The 27147-nt window shown below is 37.8% G+C and overlaps 2 protein-coding genes across 2 annotated transcripts in view; one reads left to right on the top strand and one right to left on the bottom strand.

The window, feature by feature from the left end:
• Positions 1–536: 536 nt before the first annotated feature.
• On the top strand, positions 537–21867 carry vapal (VAMP (vesicle-associated membrane protein)-associated protein A, like). Its single transcript, XM_055151364.1, has 6 exons — positions 537–612; positions 9239–9391; positions 13391–13494; positions 15653–15733; positions 19573–19746; positions 21706–21867. The coding sequence occupies exons 1-6, from the start codon at positions 537–539 to the stop codon at positions 21865–21867; spliced, it is 750 nt and encodes a 249-aa protein (XP_055007339.1).
• Positions 21868–26376: 4509 nt separating this feature from the next.
• Positions 26377–27147, bottom strand: part of LOC110174902 (protein APCDD1-like) — a 33848-nt gene continuing 33077 nt past the window's right edge. Inside the window, exon 6 of the mRNA XM_020941019.2 lies at positions 26377–26402. Within this exon, the coding sequence (XP_020796678.1) occupies positions 26377–26402 (26 nt within the window). The remainder of the gene's footprint in view (positions 26403–27147) is intronic.

Below are 27147 nucleotides of genomic sequence, written 5' to 3'. Positions count from 1 at the left end.
AATTGCAACAAATGCCAACCAATTTAGTAATAGACTCATGAGACTCAAAAATTAGACTCAAAACATGTCATGAACTGAGAGTATAGGTTTTATTATGCAGACAAATCAGTAATTTATGAAAATGACATCACAAAGACACAAAATTTACCAATTTCTTAGATCCTACAATAGGCTCTATTCACGCTTACTAGAAGACATTTAGAAACATGCGGATTACGACATCCGGTGTAGGGTTAGGTTACCAACACTGGGCATGTGATAAAACCATGGATCCAGCAGCCGCGGTCTTCTAGAGATGCACAGATGGGCTATTTTTTTCATCCGCAACCGCATCACAAAACTCATCATCCGTCCGCTATCCATTTGCACCCACGGTTTTTGACCAATTTTCAAAACAGCACCCGCCCTCCATCCGCTAATTGCCAAGTTCAGATTTTTTTATTTGACTAGTTAATTGGGCTTTAAACCGCCACCCGCCCGAATTTAATTAAAATATTATTTTTCGTCACGTCATCTGCCCAACCCGTGGTTTAGCCATGGAGTTCGCTGCTGTAATCGCCATTCAAGCATCTCTACGGTCTTCGCAACCTGCCAAAGTTTTCCTTGGGGGAAGTGAGTCTAATCATATCATTGTCACTTACAGGCAGCCCGTTGTAACTGTTGATCTGTCGAACATGACGGAACACTACAATAACATCTTTTTTTTTATGAAGTTAGGCAAACTATAATACACAAATGAATAGGCAGTTTATAAAAGGAAAAAAGAAAGAATACAATGATGTCTAGATGAAGAAACTCCACCCCCCCATGGCCAGCAATGTTACAACAACATTATCCCCTGTCCCAAGACAAATTTCTCCCATGTGAGACAATAAAGGATTATCTTATCTTAACAGAGCCCAAAGGAAGTCATCATCTGCATGTTTCCAAACGTCTTCCGTGTTTGTGACATAAGCATGACTAGGAGCCTACTGGAGTCCATTTTGACCATTTCTCTTTTGTTAATTTTCTCAGCAACTGTCCTAATTTTGTAACTTTTGAAACCTATGTTATATCCCGTAATGTAGTATTACAAAAAAATAACATTTTGCTTTGCTGTAGAGTTGTAAATCAGTGTATCTATCATGACACTAATCAATACTAAAACTAGTCTCAAACTACATACTGGTTTTAGCAGGTATTGGTTAATTTCTGCCACATTAATGTGACTTTTTTGGAACTTTTTCTGAATAGTTTTAGAATGATCTTGAGCTGTACCAGAACAAGTATAAAATCACATAAACTAGTATACGCCCATGGACTACTGAGGGATTACACGGATACAAGACCACACGGGAATATAGGAAAAACACTTCTTTGCTGTGGTGTGACCAAATTAAAAGTGAACTCACTAGAAATGAGAACATATAGTTCAGGAAGCAAATAGCCAAAGGAACTGTTTGATTGTGTAACATGAGAGACTGAACATGTAAGAGGTAGTGTACGGAATAACCTGAAATGTGAATATAAATGAGTTATTTTAAAGACCGTACCTTATTTAAAATGTGAAAACCTTTATATTATTCAATTTATTTTCAAAAGGAGATCAGCAGTGGTCCAGTTATTCCTTACTTAATTACCGTAAACATTCAGAGCATCCTAATTATTCACCCTAGTGAGTTTTCAAGTATCTTTCACAACTTTTAAACCAGTGTGAACAGATAGGTGTATAGAGATGTCAGTGTAAACATATACAATATATTGTGCAGAACAGACTCATGTTACCTTCTCAAAAACAGACCTGGAGTTGTGTTTTGTTTCATTCACACATGTTTGAGTAATTCTGGTTTATTAAATTGTTTACATCTCCACATCTACACTAATACTTTGTTCAACTTTGTGATGTCATGAGTAGGGGTTTGCAAACATATTGAAATATCGATATATCGTATCGTTTAATGTGATGATACTGTATCAATATCGTGGGCTGCTGAATCGATATATATCACCAAGATAATTTTTTTTAAATATTTTACTCAATTATTTTATTACAACACTACATTTTGCAGCTATTATTATTTATAGAACCATATTGAATCAATTTGAATTATTTTGTATCGAATCTAAAGTGCATCATATAAGCAATTAAAGATCGTATCGTGGCCTATGTATCGAGGTATGTATCGTATCGGCAAATTCTTAATGATACCCAGCCCTCGTCATGAATTGGTAGTTTTCAAGTAAACTGCTACCTTTTTACCTTTAGTTCAGTAGAGATTCCCAATTCCAGAGCTGAAATTATCCTAATGATTCTACTGAAGATGTGTGGAGTTTAAAAACACAGCTGGAGCACTTCCTGTATTACCACATGACATCACAAGGTGGAACGGTGTTTTCTGTTTGAGAGAAGAACTCAGTCTAAATATGCAGGGTTTGTTTTAAAAGTGTGATTGAAACAAAATACATTTCCAGGTATATTTTTGATGAGGAAACATTATAACATAGATCAGATAATAGCTCAATATAGGCCATTTTTAAGTTTTTTACAGTTTCACTTGTTTTATTATAACTGAAAATGAGTGAAAGTATATTAAAATCTTGCTGTAATATCGATATCGCAGCCAGATCACACAAAAAAATGTCCTATATGTTGCAGCCCTACATGCAAATTTCACTCTTAATGTATGAAACCACACCCTGCTGCTCCCTGACTGTAGACCCTCCATCACCATCATGGGACCAGTGCTGCTCCCTTGGCCTAATTGTCCTCATCTGCTTCGGGGTTCTGACTTTGGAGTCGCCCGGCCTCTTCAAAGCTCCGTGTTGTTGACCCAAGTTTAGGATCTTAATTCAAAAACATCACAGTCACAAGATGGAGGAGCTGTGTTTTTGTGCAGTACCACAGGAGGCTGAGACCCGACTCGGACATGGGACGACCTCAATGAAATTAGCTGACAAATAAATGTGATTATGTCCGCAAGGAGGTAATGTTGTGGTAGGGACTTATCAGGATGCCATTTCGGATCAATAAAAACTACCTGATCAGTCTGGTCAGTGTCAAGTTTGACCAAAAATACAAAGTGAATACATAGGAAAGGTAGTGGTAGTATGGAGTTCTTTCTCTTTACTAGAATAAAACAATACTTATGGAATAAAGAGTAAAATTGACTAATACGGAGCAGTTTTGTTATTTTACTTTGGTAATACTGGTGACACTTTACAATAACAACCTAATTAGCCTTAATACGTGAAGAAAGGCTTAATTCATAACAGTTTCTAAGGCTGAATCATTCTTATTAAACTAATAAATCATTAGTCATACATTTCCAGATGCTCTAAATTGCTTTATGATTGAGCACATTATTCATTCTGTACTCTGTGGTGATATTGTATAGTTACAGCTGTCCTGGGGCAGACTGACAGAAGCAAGACTGCCTCTGACCAACACTCACACATACACACCACATTCAGGTGAAGTGTCTTGCCTAAGGACTAGAGGTGTTGAAAAATATCGAAATGTTTATATATTGTATAGTTTAATGTGATGATACAGTATCGAAATCGTGGGCTGCTGTATCGATGTATCGCCAAGAGTATTTTTTGGTGTATTTCACTAAATTACTTTGTTACAGCGCTACAGTTTTGTTGCTTGTTCAGAGGAAGGAAACTCTTTTATGCAACACACTTGACATTTTCACAGTTTTGATGATTAAAATGTTTGTGTTTTATATTCACTTTGCACAAGAAGTGGTTTAACAAAGACTTTAAGTATCACAGCAATGATTTAGACATTTGAAATATTTCGTAATCAAATCGAAAATCGCGCTGTATCGAGTTATGTATCGTATGGTGGCGTATGTATCGAGGTATGCATCGTATCGGCAACTTCTTAATGATATCCAGCTCTACTAAGGACACAAGAACAGCTTTGACACTGGCCCACTGTGTAACCCGATTTTTACCAGCGATCTCCTGTCTAAGTCCTGACCAGGCCCAGCCCTGCTTAGCTTCCAAGATCTGATGAGATCAGGCTTTGACAAGGAGGTTTGGCCAATGCTTAATTAATACTGTAACCCTCAACCCCGACTTCCAACCCCTTAAGTAGATGCTAATCTTTAATACCCTAACACTCTATTTGACGAGTACAATAAGCCAGAATCACTCTGAATAAATGGTTAATATATTTCTCTCAGGCCAAATCTGGCACACCATTCAAACAAGAGTAACATAGATAGCTTCTAATAGGGCGGGTCAGCCAATCTAAATACAAATAGTAGCTTTAAGCCTAATTAAGATGAAGTTATTATAAATTGTAAATAACTTGTGCATTTAAATAAAATTTTTCTTCAATATTTGCAGCCTTAATTTTGACCTACCTACAAAATCCATCATTTCTAGTTTTGAAAAATAAATAAACCCAGTGATAACCTTTGGTGCTCCATCGTCTCCAGGTTGAATATTGTTGACCGCAGGAGCTGGGCCCAAGCCAAGAAAGCCCCTATTCGATTAGAGCTCCTAATCACGTCTGCTAACTCACTTACAGCTCAACCTCTTTTTCTGCTAATCGTTTTAAAGGCCTTTTTGAACGTTGGCACCAAAACACTGCATGGTTCTGCTCCTCCACCAGCCGAGGTGCAAGCCGGCGATTCAATTTGCTTTTGGTGAGCGCATTCCACACGTAGCGCTTCTGCTTCAAAGGATCGGTCCGTGTCTGGTTAATGTGGCGGTGCTGGTTGTCAAAGTACTTCCTGTATTTGGCATCGTTCTGAGGTTATTATCTGTTTGGAGTAGCAGACGGGAGCAGTGCATCAGTGAGTGGAACAGACTCCATACTAGGGCTGGGTAGCAGTAAGAGGCTCCCAATACGATACATACCTCGATACAGTGGGCTTTTGATTCAATACGATATATTTCAAATTGATTCGATGCAGTCCAATGAAAAATAATGGCTTAATTATGGCTGTGATACTAAAAGTCTTTGTTAAGACACTTCCTGTGCAAAATGAAAATGAAACATCCCCAATTTAATCATCAAAACAGTGAATATGTCAAATGGAAAGGTTCATTTCTGTCCTGGGAATGTGATTTATTTTTAGTATCAGTACTTACTAAAATTAGTATCGAAACTAGTATCAAAACTAGATACTCATTTGAGGATCGATGAGTATTGTAGTATAGTATTTGATTTTTGATAGTCTTGACAACCCTATCATGATTGTGATATTTTCTGAGAATTTCCAAAGAAGGACAAAAAGAAGGGTATCTGACAGGAAACGTTTGCCAAATATGTAAATAACTGCTCCACAAAACAACTAATAATTTGGACAAAGCCCAATACCATACAAATTTTGATACCTCAAAAATGATAAAAGATCATCCTAAAACTCTTCCGCAAAAGTCCAAGCACACAGTTGCCATTAATAAGTCAGTCAGCGTAGGCGAAATGTTTTGGTCAAGAAGTCAATGGCGATATGTGCTTGTCAGTAGAATGCATTGAACTTCCAACCCTTTTGTTCTTTGTGAGTCCCATTCTTAAATTCTCAGAAAATGGAGAAATAAGAAAAAAATCTTCTGAGTATTTGCACATAATTTAATAATGATTTGGTAAACACAGATGGCCACACTGGGAAAAAAGTCTGGAGATGGTATAAACTTAATAAAGCTGTCAAAAGACCCAAAATATTCTTGTTAGCCTGTTTAATCTTATTGATACTTTGCAGCTGATGTCGTTAACTTTCCCTGGGGCTGTGATGCTGACTATAGGCACTGCTTTGTCTTAAGATCTGTTTCTAAGTTAGACTTAATTTGAGCTTTATTTTAACAATCTCACCTGATAGAACTGACTTCATTGAAAGTACAACAGATGTCACCATGGGAACTGCTGAACTAGTGATGGCCACGATTATCCGACTAATCGATAATTGATCATTAGGAATTTAATTGATCACGTTCATTTTTAATCGACAAAGTGAATGTAGTTTGCTGTGTGTAGTGAAGCGTAAGGAGACGAGGCTGTGTCTGACAGCTCAAATACTGGAGTTGTGGCCTCACATGCCCATGTTTCGGCTCTGGCTCCTCCTTGGAGACACTGTACCACTCAGTGAGTGTGTTTACAGCACATCAGTGTCCTGGTGTGGCCGGGTTTTTTTGAGTATCCTGGTTTTGTCATGGTGCATGTATTTTATGTAATAGGGTAAGATTTGACCAGTAGAGTCAAATCTATATTGCATGTATCCCAGTTACTGCAACATAAAATTTTGTGCGCATGTGTTCAAAAGACAAACACTTTTCAGTCTTTTCATCACAACAGTAGCCAAATCAGAGCCACATCAATCCTTTTGAGATTATAATGTGTTTAATTCTGTTTTGCGCAACTCTCACAGAAAGGAAACTTAAAACCGCATCGCTAATTTGCATAAACTAAGCGAAGATAAAACTACAGCTCTTGTGTGCTGATGCGGTTCAACTGTCCGACAACTGTCTGATTAAAAGACATGACTCAGGTGAATACAGGTTAGTGTGACCATATTTGCGTTTGTCAAAACCAGGACACCGTACGGGAGGTGGGAGGTGGGGACTCGTCATCGACATTGCGCGACTCTCACCTGGCAAAACTTTTTCCCACTGGACACCGAAACATATGTGCTGCTTTATACACTGTGCACATGGACTCACACGTGTCCCGAACGCAACGGAAAGCGTGGAATTTCTTGTACAAGTCATCGTTAAATACACATTTGTGCTTCGGTACGTTGCAGACTGACCGACTGTTTGTGTCTCGCTCCTTCTGAGTGCAGAGAGCTACATGTAGAGACCCCTGTTTGGTCATGCTACGCACAGCAACCTACATTCGGTTTGTCGATTAAAATGAACGTAATCGATGAAATTCTTAATGATCAATTATCGATTAATCGACTAATCATGCCCATCCCTAGTCGTGTCCTTTAGTCTGACTGAAACTGAACCGCATCAGTGCACAAGGAAAGAGCTGTTTGTTTTTGTTGTTTTTTTTAGCACAGTGTAGTTTATGCAAATGAGCCATGCGGTTTTAAGTTTTGTTTCTGTAAATAACACATCTCAAACGGGCTGATGTGGCTCTATAGTGGTTATGTTTTATATGTTGTAAAGTAGAGTTTATTTATGTAAATTAGTAATGGTAATAATAATGATGATAACTTTAATATAAAAACGTTAGTTAATCTAAAAAAAAAAACAACAACAATCTTTTATTCTCCTGACAATTGATTAAGAAAATTTTATCAAATGCCCATCCCTATGCTGAACATTTGCCACAGAGGTGCATGTAGAACACCCCCAGTGTAACATTCTAAGATTACAAGTACTAAGATTACAAGATTAAAAGTGTATGTTGTTTATTGGTATCACAAACGGCTGTAGATCAGGTTGGCGATTTTCAGCTTCCACAGATGAATACTGTCATTGTGTCCCTGGGCAAGGCACTTAACCCCCCCGCTCTTCTTTTTCATTGACGTAAAGTGCTTTGAGTGCCTTGACGGTCGTAAAGTGCTTTATAAATGCCATCGCCATTTACCTGAAGCTTGGTGGTCTGGTCCCCTCTCTCGCCAGGGCATATTGTTGTTGTATCCTCGGGCAAGACACTTAACTCGCCTCACCTCAAGCTTCTGCGTACACCAGAGTATGAATGTGTGACTGTTTTCTTGTTAAGGAATGCCATGAGTTTCCAGTTTATGACTTAATGTATTAATAAATGGAAGATAAAAACTGAAATACCAAACCAAGGAAAGTATGTGAAAAGTCTGGCTGTTTGAAACTATTTTAAGTCGTTTTCTCGTCAGTTATTATTAGTTTAGCTTTAGATCTTTTTTTGTTCTCTCAAGAATGTTGTATAACTTTTGAGTAAGGTGAAATATTGGCCAACTGTAAGCCTGTCACTGTAACAAATGTTGAAGTAATATGCATCGCTACAGAGATATACTGCGATAAACGATAATACTGAAACTACTTCATGCCCTTGAGACTGATTATTGCATCATTAAAAGGCCTGAGATGCAAGAAATAAATTGAAGAATTACCTATAGAAGTCATTTATGCAACCCTCTACTGGTTAAATCTTACCTTATTACATAAAAATTAGGGATGTAACAATAACCGAAAAATCGTGAGATCATATCGTCAAAGTTCTCACAATAATATCGTGGACCATCATAATATATGGAATTACAAGTCTCTTTGCTTAAATTAAGAGTTATGATTCAGTAATAGCTAAAAAATGACAGAGGAAACTACATAGACCATGATCCTTTGCTCCATTTCAGTTTAGATTACATCAAGAAATAACAGTTTTAAGCACTTTTAAGTCTTGGTTATTTTGATTAAGTCTTGTCAATGCATTTTAAGAGGAAAAAGTCGCATATTAACAGTTTTGTTTTTGCCTCCACAAAATATTGCAGTTGATTGAGATTTGGATATTGTTACATCCCAAATCATGAGCTTTACCATGATATCGCAATAAATATCGTACCTTGAGGTTTATAACGTGTCGATATCGTATCGTGAGACTTGGATGTCGTTACACTCCGAAGAAAAATGGTAGAAAATCTCCCCACTTTTGCAAATAAATTGTATACAAGATAAATACTAAGCCTTAAATATATTGTTCCAGCTTTGATATATTGCACGATAAGTTGAAATCTGATAGACAGACCAATTTATCAGGCCGATATTTGGACTTTATTGTGTGTTGGCCTAAAAAATCTAGATATAAAGAGATAACGGCACAAAATGTGACTATACAGCTGTCTTCAAGGTTTTTGTTCTCCATGGAGACGTTATTGCTTTGCCTGTTTCACAGTATGGCATTAAACCTTTTTAGCATCATGGAGACCAAACCAGACCAAGTTACAGGTCAGATCTGTTTTAAAGGTGACCTCGCTCAAAGTCAGCGAGTCATACTGTTTTTCTAGGTATTTTTGAGCTATAAAACCACTGCAATTAACAAAAAATGTAAAGTAGAGCTGTGTAATGTCAGACTGTGGAACATTCCAGGAAGTGCAATGACATCTCCATAGAAACAGGTGATGGACCCACAACCAAAAAGTTACACAGTGCCCATTTAAATCATATATTTGGGGGAAAATAATCAAAATTGGCTCAAATATCGGCACAGCTTATCAGCCATTGGTTGCTCTTTATTCTAAACAATGGTACAACTGCTGACCGCGATATAAAAACGTAGTGGTGATTGTTGATGTGTCTTTTTTTGTGTGTGTGCCCGCAGGTCCGTTCACAGATGTAGTGACCACCACGCTGAAGCTGAGTAACCCTTCAGACAGAAAAGTGTGTTTTAAAGTGAAGACCACAGCCCCGCGCAGATACTGTGTACGGCCCAACAGTGGAGTGATCGAGGCGGGGGGCAGCGTCAACATCTCAGGTACTGCTCCTCTGCACGGTCTTTTCTGATTTATATGCCTGTTCTTTGGAGCGAATCGGTATGATTTGTAAACTGTATATGCAGATGGAAATGAGCATGGGTGCGCTTCTGGCTCCATCAACTCTGGCTCTAATTGACTTTACGCTGAAAAATTGTCACTCCTCTCTCTAACCGCTGCAGAGAGCCTCGTTGTTTTGATCTTAAAATGTTCGTATTAAATCGCTCTACATGATCATGTTGTTTTCATTTCACCATTTTGTCTGTAAATAAATTCCTTTTCCTAATATGGCACTCTGCTTCAAATTCACACATATAACCAGCCTCCATGAGCTTCATTTGACTGGAGATGAATGCTATTGGCGACGTCACACTGCCTTAGTCCACTTCTTTATGCAGTCTATCGTATCGTCCGAAAGCGTTTCACTTGGGTTGGGTATCATTAAGAAGGTGCCAATATGATACATACCTTGATACATAGGCCACGATAGCAATTTTTGGATTCGATATGAAATATTTCAAATCAATTTGATGAGGTTCACTGGAAAAAATAAAAAGTCTAAATCATGGCTGTGATACTAAAAGTCTATTAAGTCCACTAAATTTGTGCAAATTGAACATGAAAATCACCCATTTTACTCAAAACAGTGAAAATGTCAACACAATTGTAGCTCTCGCACAAAATAATTTAGTAAAATACATTGCATTATATAAATAAAAAAATATATTGTGAGAATATTTTTAGGTATATCGATACAGTAGCTTATGATATCAATATTGTATCATCAAATTAAACAATATGATATATCGATATTTCAATATTTATGCACACCCTTTCGTTTCACAATGTTAAGTGAACCGTAGTAGCTTCCAAAGGAGTCTCGCTCTCTTCAGAACTCTGTACAGTTTAACTAAAGGAACTGCATAGTGCAATGAGAAGAGTGGATATGGGAGAACGCAGACTCAGGCAAAAACAAGATGACTAAAAGCAAATATAAACTTTAAATAATAATAATTTCTCAGAAAACACAGACTTAAACTTGTATTTCCAGTGATGTGACTTCTATATTGAGCCGACATGTCTAGAAAAACGAAGCTAGCACGTTTGCAACATCTGTTTCCTCTTTATTAATATGCCCTATTCAAGTCAAGATCCACAATATATTTCCAGAGAATAATACTTCTAACATGAGCCAAACCCGCTGCACTGAGGCGGAGAGAAGTGAAATAAATACAGCAAAAAAAGATGACGATAAACTGTGACAGAGGGAGCTACAAAAGTTTAATACTGCAATCCCATTTCATTACTTTTCTAACTAAATAAAAGTCCTAATTCTTCTAATCAAGCATTAATTATACAACTTTTACAACTGTTATGCTTTGAAGTGCAGTTCGCCTTCATGAAATTTCAGCTCTGAGAAAGAGGGCTGCACAGTTTATTACAAACATCTTAAATCATGAAAACAAAACAAAAAAAACTCCAGATGTTACACAATTTTCTGTATTTAAAAATCTAAAAAGGCAGATTGTATTAATTTTCCTCTAATTAAATTGTGCTTAAAGATGCATTGTGTAACTTTGCCTGTTTTTCGAGATATTTTTGAGCTATAATACCACCTGTAATTGAATAAATATAAGGTAGAGCTGTTTAATGCCAGACACAGCAATGACATATCCATAGAAACAAACATGTGACCAACCATAAAGTTACATAAAGCACCTTTTAAAGTCTATATTTAATCAGCTTTCTCTGTATAGATACTTGTGAAGTCGATCCAGTCAAGGAAACCGTATAGAAAAGGAAACACATTAGAGTAGTGCTGCTAAATACTGACTGAACTTGTAATGTACCATCACTGTTTGTCACATTAAACATGTGACTTGTATATGATCAGAGGCCTGTTCCCTCCACGTGCTAAATGACATTCCAACTTGGGGCTAGTTCAGCTATTAACATGTATTTTTTATCGTTTGCGTGCAGGGAAGTGTGAAAAGAAGACATGTGGTTCATTTTTAAAGGGCACATATTACACTATTTTCTGGCATGGCAAGGCAAGTTTATTTGTATAGCACAATTCGTACACAAAGTAATTCAAAGTGCTTTACAGAATGAGAAATACATTAAAATCACATTACAAACTAATCAAAACAGAAATAATCATCATTAAAATTAAAAAGAGAGACATTAAATCAGAGTGAGGGAGAAGAATGTGGAATGAAAAATGAAAAACCATCACAAACATACCTGGAATTTTGTTTTGTTTCATTCATTCGCACATGTTTAACACACAAACCCTGCATATTTACGCTCTTCTCTCAAACAAAAAACACTGTTCCAACTTGTGATGTTGTGCGGTAATACAGAAAATGCTCCACTGTGTTTTTAAACTCCATACAGCTTCACTAGAACAATTTGGATGATTTCACAGCCCTGGAATTGCTAATCTCCACTAAACTAAGGTACGTTTATATGATGACAGTCTGAACAGAAGACGCAAAAGTGGCGTCGTGTCTTCACTTTTCATTCCGTGTTTAGAAGAGCTTTTTTGGGAGGAAATCTGCGTGCATACGGTGATGCAAAAATGTGTCCAGTTCGATTGGGTATGCATGCCAGGTGGCGAGGTGGTGGCGCTAGTTGGTGATGTCCATGACGTAAACGTGTATGCGACGTGAGCAGATCTGACCAGAGTTTTGCATTTTGGGCAATGTAGACAGGAAACGCTACAGCAGAGCACATTCAACTTTTCCACTCTGGAGGGTGGTTTCAGATTTTTGCATTTTTAAGCCCCAAAAATGCCATCACCATCTAAACGAAAGGCACTTCGGATAAAATGTTTAGTCGTTTTTACCCGCAAAACGTTCTCATGTAAAAGGAGGCTACTACTGCTTCATGACGTCACAAGGCGGAACTTTGGAGCTTTGGAGATGCAGACTAACAACGCAGGGTTACGCAAACACATCTGAATGAAACAAAACACGACTCCAGATAATTTTATTGAGGTAACTGCATTATTACACGGCTTAAAATCACAAGAATCCATTTTGTGTAATACGGGACCTTTAAACCAAAATTGGAGCCAAACACGGTGATGGAAGAGCTCATGTTTTTCCACATTGTGCTGCCCATAATAAAAACGATCCCCTGAAAATGTAACGTAATCTGATTTGTGTGACCGTTTGCGTATTGGCGGGGGATGAGTGAAACCTGACGATGAGCTGCTCCTGTCTGCGGCTCGTCTGGACCCTGCACTGCCACATGTGTGTCCTGTGTGTATATATGTCCACTGAGGCCAGGATCACTTTCCACTGCATATGCAAAATACTCTACTGCTACTGCCACGCTAATTACTCTAGTAAACAGTATCCACAGAAACATTACTGAGATATTGAAATTGTTACGGGACAGAACTGTGGAGAGGAGAGCTCATATATTACATAAATTTTATTCTTGCAAGCTTTAAGTCGCGTTATAATATTAATAATTACCTCCTCAAAAACATACCTGGAGTTGTTTTGTTTCCTTCACACGTGTTTGAGGAATCCTGCTTTATTAGTCTGTCTACATCTCCAAAGCTCACCTTGTTCCACCTTGTGATGTCATGCAGTGGTAGTTTTCAAGTTAACAGCTCCTTTTACCTTTAGTTCAGTTGTTTTGGTAATTCCAGAGCTGAAATTATCCAAATGATTCAAGTGAAGTGGAGGTTAAAAACACAGTGGAGCACTTCCTGTAGCACCACATGACATCACAAGGTGGAACAGTCTCTGTACTCATCCTAAATATGCAGGATTTGTGCTTTAAACATGTGAGAATGAAACAAAACTCAACTCCATGTAGATTTGTGATGAGGAAACATTATAGCATAGATCCTAGTGTAATATGTGCCCTTTAATGCCTTACTGTGGAACATTTCAGACAAAGCAATAAGATCTCCTGCAGAAATGTTCCACAATGCACCTTTTTTAACTACTTTGCCTCACCTTATTATCTTTCTGTGTCCACAGTCATGCTGCAGCCCTTCGACTACGACCCCAACGAGAAAAACAAACACAAATTTATGGTTCAGACCATTTTTGCACCGGCGACCATCACTGACATGGATTTGTTGGTGAGTATCTGCGCCCCTGGAGGAAGTCTTAAGTACAGTCATCAAAAGTATCGAAAAACAAATAGTAATCAATAATAAAGCTAATACTGAAATTTGAGCAAGTGTCGATAATGCGAAAAATCCCGCAGCTTCTCTGAACAGTTTTAATGATTTTGGGCTTTATCAGAACGAATATAAGACCTCATTCTAAGATAAAGTACTGTTATATTGTATATGAAATTACATTCTGTCACTAAAGTATACTTTTTAAGTGGTATACTAATCTGTTTCTAGTATGGAGTGAATTCCTTGATATAAAAATTGAGTTTTAAAAGTTTGTAGCTTGACAATCAGTATCCACCATCCAAATACTAATTGATACTTAAACTAGTATTGAAACTAGATACTCATTTGAGCAAGTATCAAGGCTTAAATAAGATATGGACATTATTTTTCAGGTTTGTTATGATTTATAGAGGATAGTGTACCAAAATTCACTATTTAAGCACTGATATCTGAAGAATTTTAATAATACTCAGCCCTACAATTGATTTTAAACATGTATTGTTTATAAATTTTGAATTGTATGAATTTATTCCAGATTAATTTTTTGCTTCTAGAAAATCTGGTTGCTTTTCATTTTGCATTTCAGATATTTTAACCATATTCTAAAAGTAAAAGTGAATTAACTCTCCATAATTGGTGATTTGTGATCATCAAAACGTGTGTGTACAAGGAGTTTTATTGTTTTGCCAATTGCCCCTCAGAATGTACTTGACTTTACAAATGTGGACACCAGAGGGCAGCAGAAGCCTGTTCATTCACGGAGCTTAGTTGGAGATCGCTCATAAAACAAAAGCGGTTCTATTTGACTAGAAAGTCAAACAATTATGTGGACATCGGGTTATTCATTACGAAAATCAGAATTGCACAAGTAGTAACAACACCTGGACCAAACCTGACCCACAGCTGAACCCGGCCACAGTCAGAGGCGGGTAGAGGAGCCATAAATGGTACTCCAAGTAAGAGTAACTTGACCTACTCTTACTCACTTTACTCTACAAAGTAATGTTTTTCAAGAAGTACAAAGTAATGGCCCAAGAAATGACTTAAGATTTTTTAAAGTATTTGGAAAAACTACTCCTGAAATAAAAGTAATTCTTGAGTAATTATCTAGATCTGATTTATAATTCACAGATTTTTTTTTATTTATAATTTAATTTGTATAAAAGTTAGTAATGCACAAAATCTGGTACAGACCACAATAATGAAAACAAAAAACTAAATTATATCTGAAGGAGCTCTGCAAGAAACACAAATCTCCAAATCATTTACTATTGTTGACATAAAGCTTTTGTCACTTGGAGACTTACTTTTACTAAAGTTTTTACTTAAGTAAGAGTACTGTTACTTTAAAAAAATGTTACTCAAGAAGGAGAAAAAGTATGCTGCTAGAAAAGTTTTCTGAAAAGTGCAATTTCTGTAAAAAGTTACTCAAGTAAATATAACTGTAACTGTTAGGGATGGGCATTCAATGAAATTTTCTTAATCGATCGTCGGAAGAATTAACAATCGATTATCGATTAATCATTAACGTTTTTATATTAAAATGATCATTATTATTATTACTATCTGCACTACTAATCTGCATAAATAAATTCAACTTTACGACATATAAACCGTAACGACTCTAGAGCCACATCAATCTGTTTGACATTGTAATGTGTTTAATTCAGTTTTGCGCAACTCTCACAGAAACGAAACTTAAAACCGCATCGCTAATTTGCATAAACTAAGCAAAGATAAAAGTACAGCTCTTGTGCGCTGATGCAGTCAATTTCTGTCGGATTAAAAGACATGACTCAGTGGAATACTGTTTGGTCACGCTACGCACAGCAACCTGCATTCGGTTTGTCGATTAAAATTGACGTAATCGATGAAATTCTTAATGATCAATTAGCGATTAATCGATTAATCATGCCCATGTCCCTAGTAACTATCAAAGTCTAAGATAAGAAACAGGTCTAAATCAAGAAACTCAAACCCATACTACTGAACTCTGCTATGAAATTCCATCATTTGTGTGTATGTGTGTGTGTGTGTGTGTGAGTGTGTGTGTGTGTGCGTGTGTGTGAGTAAGGCTGCAGCTGTGTGAATAACTGCCCTGTCTCTTGTTCAGTGGAAAGAAGCCAAACCCGACGACCTCATGGACTCCAAACTCAGATGTGTGTTCGAGATGCCTTCTGAAAACGATAAAGTGGTAAGAAACTGTGCACACACCAATAACCACACTCACTCTCATACACTGTCACTGCTCAGACTGACACGACGCTGCAGAGGAGCGACTTTTACATCAGCTTCCATGTTTTGTTGCTGTGAGGGGAGGAGGAGAGGATGTAAAGCCCCAATATGGAACTTTACAGCTTTTCTCTTTTGATTGATCTTCCACCCCTTGTATACATTCATTAATTCACTGTTGGATTGCCTTAGTTACTGTTGTGCTGTTGTGTTTTCGCTCAAAGTAGTGGTTCAAGAAGAAGTAGAAGTAGGAGTAACTTAACTTAAACTTTTAGGGCTAAATATGAAATGTTAATCCTTTCCACTCACCTTATGGTTTGAGATTATAGTTTTTTAACATTCAAAATACTGTCAGTGCATTTATTGTCGTCTCTTTAAAACAAAAGGCGCAAAAATGGTAAAATTCCATGACTTTTCCAAAACTTTCATTAAATATACAAAATTTCAAGACTTTTACCAGGCCTGGAAAATGACATTTTGGATTTCCATGACTGTGGGAACCCTGTAAAACAGTAACTGGGCATAACATCTGATTTATAATTTCAATTTAATGTATTTGGAAGGACAAAACATTAAAAGCCACTTGTAGACTTACTCTCAGTGGGAAGAGTAACCCACACTTTTACTCGAGTAAGACTATGCTGCTTGAAAAGTACTCTTAAAAAGTATAATTTCTTTAAAAAGTTACTCAAGTAAATGTAACTGAGTACTACCCACATCTTCTAATTAATACTAAAACCAGCAAAACTACCATTTACAATAAACTTTGGTCATTAAGTCACAAAACATCTGACCTCAACTTCTTAAAACTCAAACCTCAATTCTACTAAAAATAAATAAATAAATAAAATAATAATAATAATATGCAGTGTTTTTGTTGAACAATTAATTGAAATCCGTGTCAGCTGGATCCACAAACCCTGTGTTATTTAGACGTCTACAGGAATCATCTGAAATATGACCCGTGTTCATATTTCAGTCATACTCTAATGTTGATACTCTTAATCTTTGTTGACTTGATTTAAAGGGCTGAGCTTATATTAGGATGCTGTTACCTCATCAAAAACATGCCCAGAGTTGTTTGGTTTTATGCACACGTGGTTGAGCAACGCTTTATTGTTAAGCTGTCTACATTCCCAAATACACAACCATAAATTGTTGCCCTTTTTAATCTGTGTATCATTCGTTCATTCGTTTTTTCAGAATAAAAACAAACATAACGAAAATGGAAAAAAACATTTTCTTCATTATTTGTCTCCAAAACCAAAATGTAAAAACAGGTAACAGTTAGATTTTCAGTTTTTGATTTTGGGTTTAAATTAATAATGGAAAAAAACGGATAAGGGCTGACTTAAACTGCAATGCCGGACTTTTCTGCCGCATATGGACTGAACCCAGACGAAAGCAGGTCAAAAGCAGGACTAAAACCAGGACGAAAGCAGGACTAAAACCAGGATGAAAGCAGGACGAAAGCAGGAATAAAACCAGGACGAAACCAGGACTAAAACCAAGGACTAAAACCTAGGACTAAAACCCTAGGACTAAAACCTAGGACTAAAACCTAGGACGAAAACCTAGGACGAAAACCTAGGACGAAAACCTAGGACGAAAACCAGGACAAAAAGGACGAAAACTAGGACGAAAACTAGGACGAAACCTAGGAAACCTAGGACGAAAACCTAGGACGAAAACCTAGGACGAAAACCAAGGACGAAAACCAGGTTTCGTCTTGGTCTCAGCACTGGCCTCAGCACTGGCCCCAGTCTCGGTCTCAGTCCTGGTCTGGTCTCGGTCTCAGTCCTGGTCTGGTCTCGGTCTCAGTCCTGGTCTGGTCCCGGTCTCAGTCCTGGTCTGGTCCCGGTCTCAGTCCTGGTCTCAGTCCCAGTCTGTGATCACTTGACAGTCTACGTGGGTGCACCTCTGGGCCTGTCCTGTTTCAGTCCTGTTTCAGTCCTGTTTCAGTCCTGGTTCAGTCCTGGTTCAGTCCTGGTTCAGTCCTGGTTCAGTTTAAGTCACGGAAACGGCCGTTACGTTTTTTTTTCCATCATTCATTTAAACACAAAATTGAAAACTGAAAAAACGAATCATTATCTGTTTTTTCATTTTGGTTTTGGAGACAAATAATGAAAGCAACAAAACTCCAGGTATGTTTATGACGAGGAAACAACATGATAACAGATAGATAAAAGTGGAAATGAGTCTGAATTGTTTTTAAAAGGGACCATATTATGCAAAGTGGAAAGCTATTGGAGTTTGTCTGCGTTTGTTCTAATTGTGTGTTTGAATGACATTGCCGCGAGCTACAGTCCAACAGTTATCCTCAAGTCTGCAGTTTGTGCCAAGGAAAACATTGTGAACTAAACTTCAAAACGCCCAGAGAGGAAGCGCCTCTGTCCAAGAATCCAGTTTGATGTGGGAGACGACATTACAACATCGAGAGACCAAACCGCACTGTGGAACCGTTTTTATAAATGACAAATCTGAGCCAATGAACTCATGATGTAATGTGAATATGTGATATTAAAGGGCCCATATTACACTATTTTTTGATTTATTATAATGTTGTTTCCTCATCACAAACAGACCTGGAGTTGTGTTAACGCACACAAACCCTGCATATTTTCTTTTCTGTGTTCTTTCCTGGGGACTCTAGGGGAACAAGGAACAGTGTCTAACAGGTCTAACAGGTGTCCACATAAAACCTGCAGCCAGGTCCTTGTGATCAGATAAACTTTAATCTTGACAGTCTATTGTGATGTCACCAACTATCGTATTTTGTGGATTTTAAGTCGCCCCAGAGTATAAGTCGCACCAGCCAAAAAATGCGTAATGAAGAAGAAAAAAACATAAATCACACTTTTTGGGGGAAATTTATTTTATAAAATCAGAGACCAGGAACTGACATTTAATCTTGTAAGGCAAGTTCTAGTAATAACAATAGAACAGAGAACAACAAACTGTTAACGTCACATATGAACACTTCTTCAGATAACTGTAGTACAGAACAGAACAAGTTTACCAAACTCTCCATCTCACTCCAAATCACTAAATCCACTGAATTCTTCATCCTCTCTGTCACTTCTGAACAACTCTGCGACCTTCCTCTTCTGTGTAGCTGTCGTCAGACTCGGCATCAGTTCCAGTTAGAATTATTCCGGCCTTTCTGAATTTTGGCAGGATGGTTTCGGTGTCATTGAAGTTCAGGCTTTGTCGATCCATCCAGTGACTTCAGGAAAGTTACATGACACACCCGCCCGTTTACCGTGAAGCTGTGTTCTCCATCCCCGCTTTCCACCAGTCCCTATCACAAGTTTCTCTCTCACTCCAAACTTTCTTTCTGCTGCTCGATTACCGTTTTCAGCTGAATATTTCACTATTTGCAGCAGGACAGCGGCTTTTTCTGAAGGAGACATGCGAAGTGACAGTGGTACAGGAGTAATAGGAGCAGCAAATACTGGCACAAAAGCCTAGAGCGCCTTCTCTAGATTTTAATATACAGGTCGCACCAGACAACAAGTTGTAGGACCACCCAAACCATGGAAAAAAAAGTCCGACTTATAGTCCGAAAAATACGGTTCTTGAAATTGCAGAGGCCAATGAAGCAGTACAAACTTTGATTTAGGCATTTTTGACCAGAAATCTGCAAATGTACCTAGTTTGCAGTAAAGTTATCAAAAATAAAAACACAATTTAAACACTATATACATGTTTAGTAGTGAAAAAAGTGAATTTTCGTGTTCCACCTTAAACCTTTCTACCTCTGGCTCTCTGTTCACGTCTTGTCTTATTTGTGTCACGTAGAACGACATAGAAACGATCAAAGCAGCGCCAATGGTGAACTCGGTGAAGCCGGAGCCCACAGCCGCAGCGGTGTCCGGCTCTGTGGACGACGCGGAGGTGAAGAAGGTGCAGGACAAGTACAAGAGACTACAGCAAGAGAACGGCAAGCTCAGTGAGGAGATCCGGCAACTAAAGGTACGTGTTTGAAGTAGTACCAGCCATTTATGCACTTAATATACATAGATGTTTGTGTAATGTTGTAGTTGAATGTTTTGGGGTTTTTTTTTGTGGGTGATGTGATTGTTTTCAGTACAAATCAGCTCACCTGTTGCAGTTCAAACTAAGTAAATTAATTATGGTCTGATAGCCTTAAAGAGGAGGATATATCACAAAACCGACTCTTTGGAGCTTCATGTTATAACCATCGCCTGTATTAAAAAGTGGACTAATCGAGTGTGACATCACCCACAGCGATCAGCCCCACTCAAAATGAAGTTCTCATTGCGAAGGTTACAATAGCAAATCTAGAGCCAGGCTTCATATTTGGAAATCCGACCGCAAGTATCAGAGCAACCACAAGAGCCAATCATGACTGAGGTCGTTAAATGTGCCCACCCTTCTCATTGGAAAGTTGGAAGGAGGCTTATTTAGTAACTAGGGATGTAACAATAACCAAAATATTGTGATATCGTATCGTCTCACAATAATACCGTGGGCTGTCACAGTATATTGAATTACAAGTTCCTTTGCTTAAATGCATTGTTTTATTGTAGCAACAGCTTATAAACATTGGGAACTACATATCCCATGATGCATTTCAGGCCAGACAACATGAAGAAATATGTTTTTTACTTGAATTTTTAGGATTATGACAGAAATATTTCACACCAAAATCTTGTCAGGGTATTTTAAAATTAAAAAAGTTTCCTTTCTACATTTATATTAGCCTCTTCAAAATATTGTAATGAATATCGTACCGTGACATGCATGTCGTGCATATCGCATTAGCTGTTAATCAAACCAAACGCAAGCAGGAGCGACTTCTTGGAATGAAGGCATCTGATTGGTCCGTCATTTATGTTCATATCTTAATTTAGGGACCAAATAGCAAAATGAAAAATTCAGGATCATGTAGATTGGGTTAATATTAAAATTTTAAGGCCAAATTGATGAGGCTCACTGCAGCAGTTACAGAGAGAAGGGCAACAAGATCCCAGTGTGAGTCAATTAGAGCCAGAGTCAGAAGGAGCCGGAAGATCCTCCTGGCGAACTTCCTATTTGGAACGCAGCGGGTAGCACATTAGTTATGTCCATTTATATATACGGTCTATGGTTAGAACGTTGTTTCCTTACCAAAAACATTTCTGAAGAGGTTTTAGATGTCATCCATGGTGGTTTGAGTAATCTAGCGATCTCTCCCAGGACATACTCAAATCCTTCTGAGAGTTGGCAATACAATTCTGTCCAATGCTCTGCCCACAAGCATGTGCCACCAATGCTACTGAACAGCAAATTTCCATAAATATACAGTGTTTCCCGCAGCGAAGTGGTTAGGGCAAGGGATTCCATGCATGGAGAAAAAGAGATTAACGGGGAGGCTGACGAACATAGTTTTGCGACATGAATCCTTTTGTGAGGATTCACGCGGTTTGAAGGGACGTTGTGAAGGCGTGGGCCAATCTTTGTCAAGGCTGCTGCCATAACAATAAAGCGCTGTGGGAAACACTGATATACAGAAATATGATGGAAAACAAACACTACAACTTCCCAAACCTGATGTGATGCACGGCGATTGTGTTGTGATAGCGCTCTGGGGAGCAAAGAGAAGAGAGACTCAAAACGTCAAAAACTGAAACTGATTATACATTTGAAGATGTTTTCAGTGAATATAGAGTTTTCAAAACAATAAAAGGTAACATGGTGTTCTAAATATGTTTTGTTTTAGCAGTTAATACCCCACAGAAGTAAAATATCTCTTCTTTAAAATAAAGATCAGATTACTTTTTGATAACATCACTTGAAAGGTGTTTGAATGGAAGGAATGAAATAAAACACAACTCCAGACTTGCTTATTTTGAGAGAAGAAATTAACAGCTCAGAAAATAGTGTAATATGAAATGTAATAATGAAGAAAACCTTGTGTCTTGTGCGCAGGAGGATAACCTGAGGATGAGGAAGCTGCCGCGCACAGACCACATGAGCACCAACTCCACCGGGCTCCTGGCCAGAGAAGCCAGCGTCACCTCCCTGCCCTCGCTCTGCGTCGTCATCGCCGCCATCTTCATCGGCTTTTTCTTGGGGAAGTTCGTCTTGTAAAATAACATCAACTACAACAAAAACAACATGTCTCCCCAAACGACGAAAAATCTGAAAAAACAGGCTCTACGCGACAACTAACAAAGTCCTGGGTTGACTTTTACCATATCATTTGGTCTCGCGTGACCAATTCAGCGACATCATTTGAAGTTGTCTTTTTTACTCTGCTCTCACGGTTTAAAATCACAAAAAGAGTGCGAGAAAGTCAACGAAATCTATTTTGGTTTTTTTGGACGGATGATTTTGCTGATCACGAAAGGCAACGGACAATGTTAGAAGCTGTATCAGTACGGAAGCGACACCCGTGGGCGCGAGGCATTCAGAAAAGATAATTCTAATAACTCATAATTTTCCTCGGTTTTTAATAGGATATGGAATGTCAGGTGTCTTGTATATGTTATTTTAAAATCCTTTTAGACACGCAAGGAAAATTCAGTCGGAAATAAGCGGTTTTGAAGCAGGAAATTGGCTCGGTGTGCGGCAACTTTGGCTGGTTCTGGTTCACTAAACTGCGAGATTGTGTATGTATTCGGGATTAAACTATTCTCGCTCAGATAAACCAATATTTAACGATTATACAATAGACAGAGCGACGCTGGTGGATGATCCTGACTGCAGATTAAAGATGCACCATATCATTTTTCTGCCTGTCTCCATGGAGCTGTGATCACATTGACAGGAATCGATTACAGTAGATCAAAAATACCTTGAGAAACGCGCATTCTCAGTGAGTTTTGAGGGGTTTTTTTCCAATGTGAGGTGTTAAAGCTGCACTGTGGAACTTTTCTGGTGGGTCCGTCATAATCCACATGACATTATTTACACATTAAAGCGTCTATCTCCATGGAGACAAGCCGGTCAGTTCTGTGGAGAGGCAGCCCTGCTCACTGTAAGAACGCACGCTTTCAGTGTATTTTTAGCGATTAAACTCGTAACTTGTAATTAAATAAATGCAAAATGGGTACGTTTTGTTAGTTGCCATGGTTACACAAGGCACACATAAGCAAACACAGCCTGATACGTTTCTAGATTGCCTCAGAACTCATGGAAGAAACACAAAATGGTTTAAAACGACACATTTTCAGACGCCTGAGGTCAATACAAGCGTTCATGGACCTGTTTAGGAGTTTGATTTTCAGCAAAAACAGTGAGAGACAAACTGAAAAACTGTTGCAGTGTAAATTTAATGTTACGTGAGGAACTTTTTTAACAAACTCAGCTGAGAAAATTAACTTATCTACTGTATTTCTTGCTAAAACAGTTCTTTCAGGTCAGACTGTGCGAAAACAAAGCTCAGATTTACGTCCAACTCGAGTAACAGAGCTTCAGACGGAGAAGTGCTTCTAGTTAGCGTCACTTTAATGACATCAGCTGCAAAGTCTCAATAGCGCACTGTGGAACATTTCATTAAAAAGTGGCGATATCTCCATGGAGACGAGCTGGCGGGCGCTCCAACAGTGAAAAACGAAAACACCTTCCTTTACGATCAAAGAAGTAGTAGTGTTTTGTTTTTGTTTTGTTTTTTTGCTTTCTGTAAGTATCCTGTCTTAAATCTTAAATATTTCTTTAACTTGAGCGAGATTTGACTCTAAAGGAGCAGTTTGTTTAACCAGAACTATCCTGGCGTTGCCGTACAGAGTCTTTATCCTCCATTTTGTTCGATTTGTGCTTTCTACACGTCTTGAATGTCAGGTCCAGCTGGGGATTATAGGTGCCTCTCTTGTACATTTCTGTCTACTCCTTCCTGACCACACCAATGCAGACTTTATATATATTATTATTATATTATTATTAATATTATTATACAAATCCTATATTCCTTCTGAGGCGATTATTGACTGAACTATGGTCTCCATTCTTACAATCCTGTCCCATGGTATTAAGCATTGAAGAAATAAAAATGAAAAATGTGGTTTTGATACCAGCCTCTTTTCTGTGTCTTATTTTAAAAGAAATGATTCATGCTACACAAGGATTCAACTTTTACAGCAACTACTTTTACTATTAGCAGAGTCATGGAAATCCTGGAAAAGTCATGGAATTTTAGTATCTCTTTCACCCAACTACAGCGTTCTGTTAAGTTATCATTAGACTATTATGATTATTTCTGAACTTATGCACCTTTTTGTTTAAAAGAGACGACAATAAAAGCACTGACAGTATTTTCAATGTTAAAAAACTATAATATCAAACCATAAGGTGAGTGGAAAGGGTTAACATATTTCATATTTAGCCCTAAAAGTCCATGTCAATTCTACACATGTAGGTGCCGTAAAGTCATGGAAAATTCACTTTAGGTCAAAGAAAATTTTTCAAATTTTGTCAGTGAAAAAGAGTGGAAACCCTGTATTACTGTTACTCATGAGATATTAGTTTTGCTTAAAGTTAAAAGAGTAAAAAATGGTGCTGCAAACTGAAGACACTTCAATTAAGGGCCTTACTTTATTATTATTATATTTTTTTGACGAAACAGAAAAATGAAAAATGGCGCTTAATAGTTTCGCTAAGCTGGCAACTCTGTAAAAAAATAAAATAAAATAAAAACATACAAAAATGGTCCTACCTAGAGTTTATGGAAATTGCTATTGTGGAATTTGAGGAAACAGGTGTAGTATCTGGCAACCCAAAGCAAGAAGTTCAATTAGTAGACTGGATCTTCAGCTTCATACATAAAATAATAAAAATAATAAATAAAAATGGCTTGGATTTGTACAGGTTTTTATTCCATTATATTAAATAGTTATGGTACATAGTAATTGTAGGAAAATAAGTCAGAAGTGTCCAGTTTTTCTGACACCAAGGGCCACAAATGGAAACATTCGTAGTATAGGGCTGCAGAGTCATGGTCAATACAGCTCAATAGATGCACCTGACATAGCACCACTGCAGGCTTGAAACATTAATCAGGGTTCCCACACTGACAAAATTTCAAAACTTTTCCATGATTTTTTTCATGACCTAAAGGGAATTTTCCATGACTTTACGGCACCTACATGTGTAGAATTGATCAGACTTTGAGGGCTAAATATGAAATGTTGACCCTTTCCACTCATCTTATGGCAGTGTTTCCCAAACTTTTTTTTTCTGGGGACCAATATTTTAAAAGTCACAAAATTTCGTGACCCAAGTCATTAGACATTATTCGTATATCAAAAAATAAAGTTGGATTTGACCATTATTGAACATTAATGAGGATATTTTATTGTTGACTGAGTGATCGTGTCTCTCTAAACAATTAGTATTACTCAAGTTTTAAACAATGAAAAACATTGAATCAGCAGTAAAAGGATCAATAAGTCACCTATTTGGACATTAAATGTGAATGTAAATGTTTCTTTTTCTTTTCAACATTCAATTGAACCAGCAATATTGGAACAAAACAGTTTATAAAATAATTACCAAAAGATTATAAAAAATTGTACAAAACATGTCTTAACATTTCAACATTTCTAATGAGATAGGTGGGCCTGTCTGCGTTTTTGTAGCGTGTTCCAGTCCGGATGCAGGAGGAGAGCGCAGCAGCAGATCAGACGCAGCATTCAGTCTGTTTCTGTGCTTTGTCTTCATTTTTGTGAGCACAGAAAATCTCGTGTCAGAGCTGTATATTGCAGACCTACATGCAGATCATGACAAGGCAACCCAAAAAAATCTCCTGTGACCCACCTGAGGGTTGCAACCCAGTTTTTGGGAAACAATGCCTTATGGTTTGGTATTATAGTTTTTTAACACTCAAAATCCTGTCAGGGCATTTATTGTCATCTCTTTTAAAAACAAAACATACATTTAGAAATAATCATAATGATTATTTCTATAAAGCTAATGATAACTTAACGGAACGTTGTAGTTGCGTGAAAAAGATTTCAGGCCTGGAAAATTACACTTTGAATTTCTTTTGACTTTTCCAGGATTTCCATGACTGTGAACCCTGATTAATTTTAGGTCAAAATCACAATACAGTATGATGTTACTGGGGTTATAGTGGTAGAATTACTTGAATTTGAAGAATTACACTGCACTGTCTGTGATTAAATTGGCCAGATCAGTACGGAAGCCGAGAGGGGTCACAACAAACACAAACGCCGCAACAAATACAAATGCAACAACACAACAAAAAGCCACAACACACCAACAAAAGCCACAACGGAAATGACAGCGGGACTCTATTTTCCGACGGACCGATCAAGCAGCAAGTGAAGAAGAAGAACTACAACGTGAAACGAATAATGATAAAACAATAAATTACTTTTACTTACGTTTCCAACCTCTCCGTTCCTTTACTTTTCACGTTGTAGTTCTTCTTCACTTGCCGGCTTTTTGATGTGTTGTGGCTTTTTAATGTGTTGTGGCTTTTTGTTGTGTTGTCGCATTTGTATTTGTTGCTGCGTTTGTGTTTGTTGTGTCCCCTCTCGGCTTCCTTAGATCAGGCATGATTGACAACATAAACTGGTTCTGGGGTCACATTTGGTCCCTGGGCCACAGTTTGGACGCACCTGCTATTTCCTGAATAGACTAGTACACGTACATGGTCCTGGCGACTGAGGGATTACACAGATATCAGACCACGTGGGAATATAAAAGAAAGTATTTAATGTTGAAAATAATCTATTGTATTGTAGTTTTTTTGTTACCATAGTATCAGAATTGCATATCAAGTCTACTCCTTTAGTATCAAGTTTGAAATTTTAGTATCGTGACAACACAAAGTTATAACATGGTACTTAAACTGGGTATTTTCCGTGTTGGTTTTCTTCGTAGTATTTAAACAAATTACCCGTTGTGGCGTGACATTGGTACTGACAAGAAAACCAAAATTTGGCAGACGGGAGTTTTTGGGTTTGATGGATAAAACACACCTCATTGTCCTTGCGCTGGAGTCTGTATTTGGGGCATTCGGCGCCACGGTCTTTCTAATCCTCATCTAAATGTACGGGAACTCGAGTCTGCTCTGTTATTTTCACTGTGTTGAAAAGAAAATGACGTGTGGCCCAAAGACTGTCCCACAATGACACTAGTTTGGGTTTTAAAGAAAGAGTAGAAGAGCAGTCTTTAAAGGTACACTATGTAACTTTTTGGTTGTTATTGTTCTGCCTGGAATGTTCCACAGTATCACATTAAACAACTCGGCCTTACATTTATTAAATTACAGGTGAATATAGCTCAGAAATACCTACAAAAACAGACATTCTGACTGTGAACGGGGTTGCCTCGTCACAGATCTGACCTGTAACTTGATCTGGTTTAGTCTCCATGACGATGGAAAGGATGACTTAATGCCATACT

Source organism: Boleophthalmus pectinirostris, unplaced genomic scaffold, assembly GCF_026225935.1.
Source record: "Boleophthalmus pectinirostris isolate CB_2022bp ecotype Guang Dong unplaced genomic scaffold, ASM2622593v1 HiC_scaffold_16, whole genome shotgun sequence".
In the NCBI taxonomy this organism is placed as follows: domain Eukaryota; kingdom Metazoa; phylum Chordata; class Actinopteri; order Gobiiformes; family Gobiidae; genus Boleophthalmus; species Boleophthalmus pectinirostris.
Note: the sequence above shows the minus strand (reverse complement) of the source record. Positions and strands in the feature narration are given on the sequence as shown.

Excerpts from the sequence above, each read along its gene's own strand:
- vapal (XM_055151364.1), top strand. The coding sequence starts at position 537 with ATGGAGTTCGCTGCTGTAATCGCCATTCAAGCATCTCTACGGTCTTCG. Across the intron at positions 613-9,238 it reads CAAAGTTTTCCTTGGGGGAA|GTCCGTTCACAGATGTAGTG; the intron begins GTGAGTCTAATC and ends GTGTGCCCGCAG. Across the intron at positions 13,495-15,652 it reads TCACTGACATGGATTTGTTG|TGGAAAGAAGCCAAACCCGA; the intron begins GTGAGTATCTGC and ends TCTCTTGTTCAG.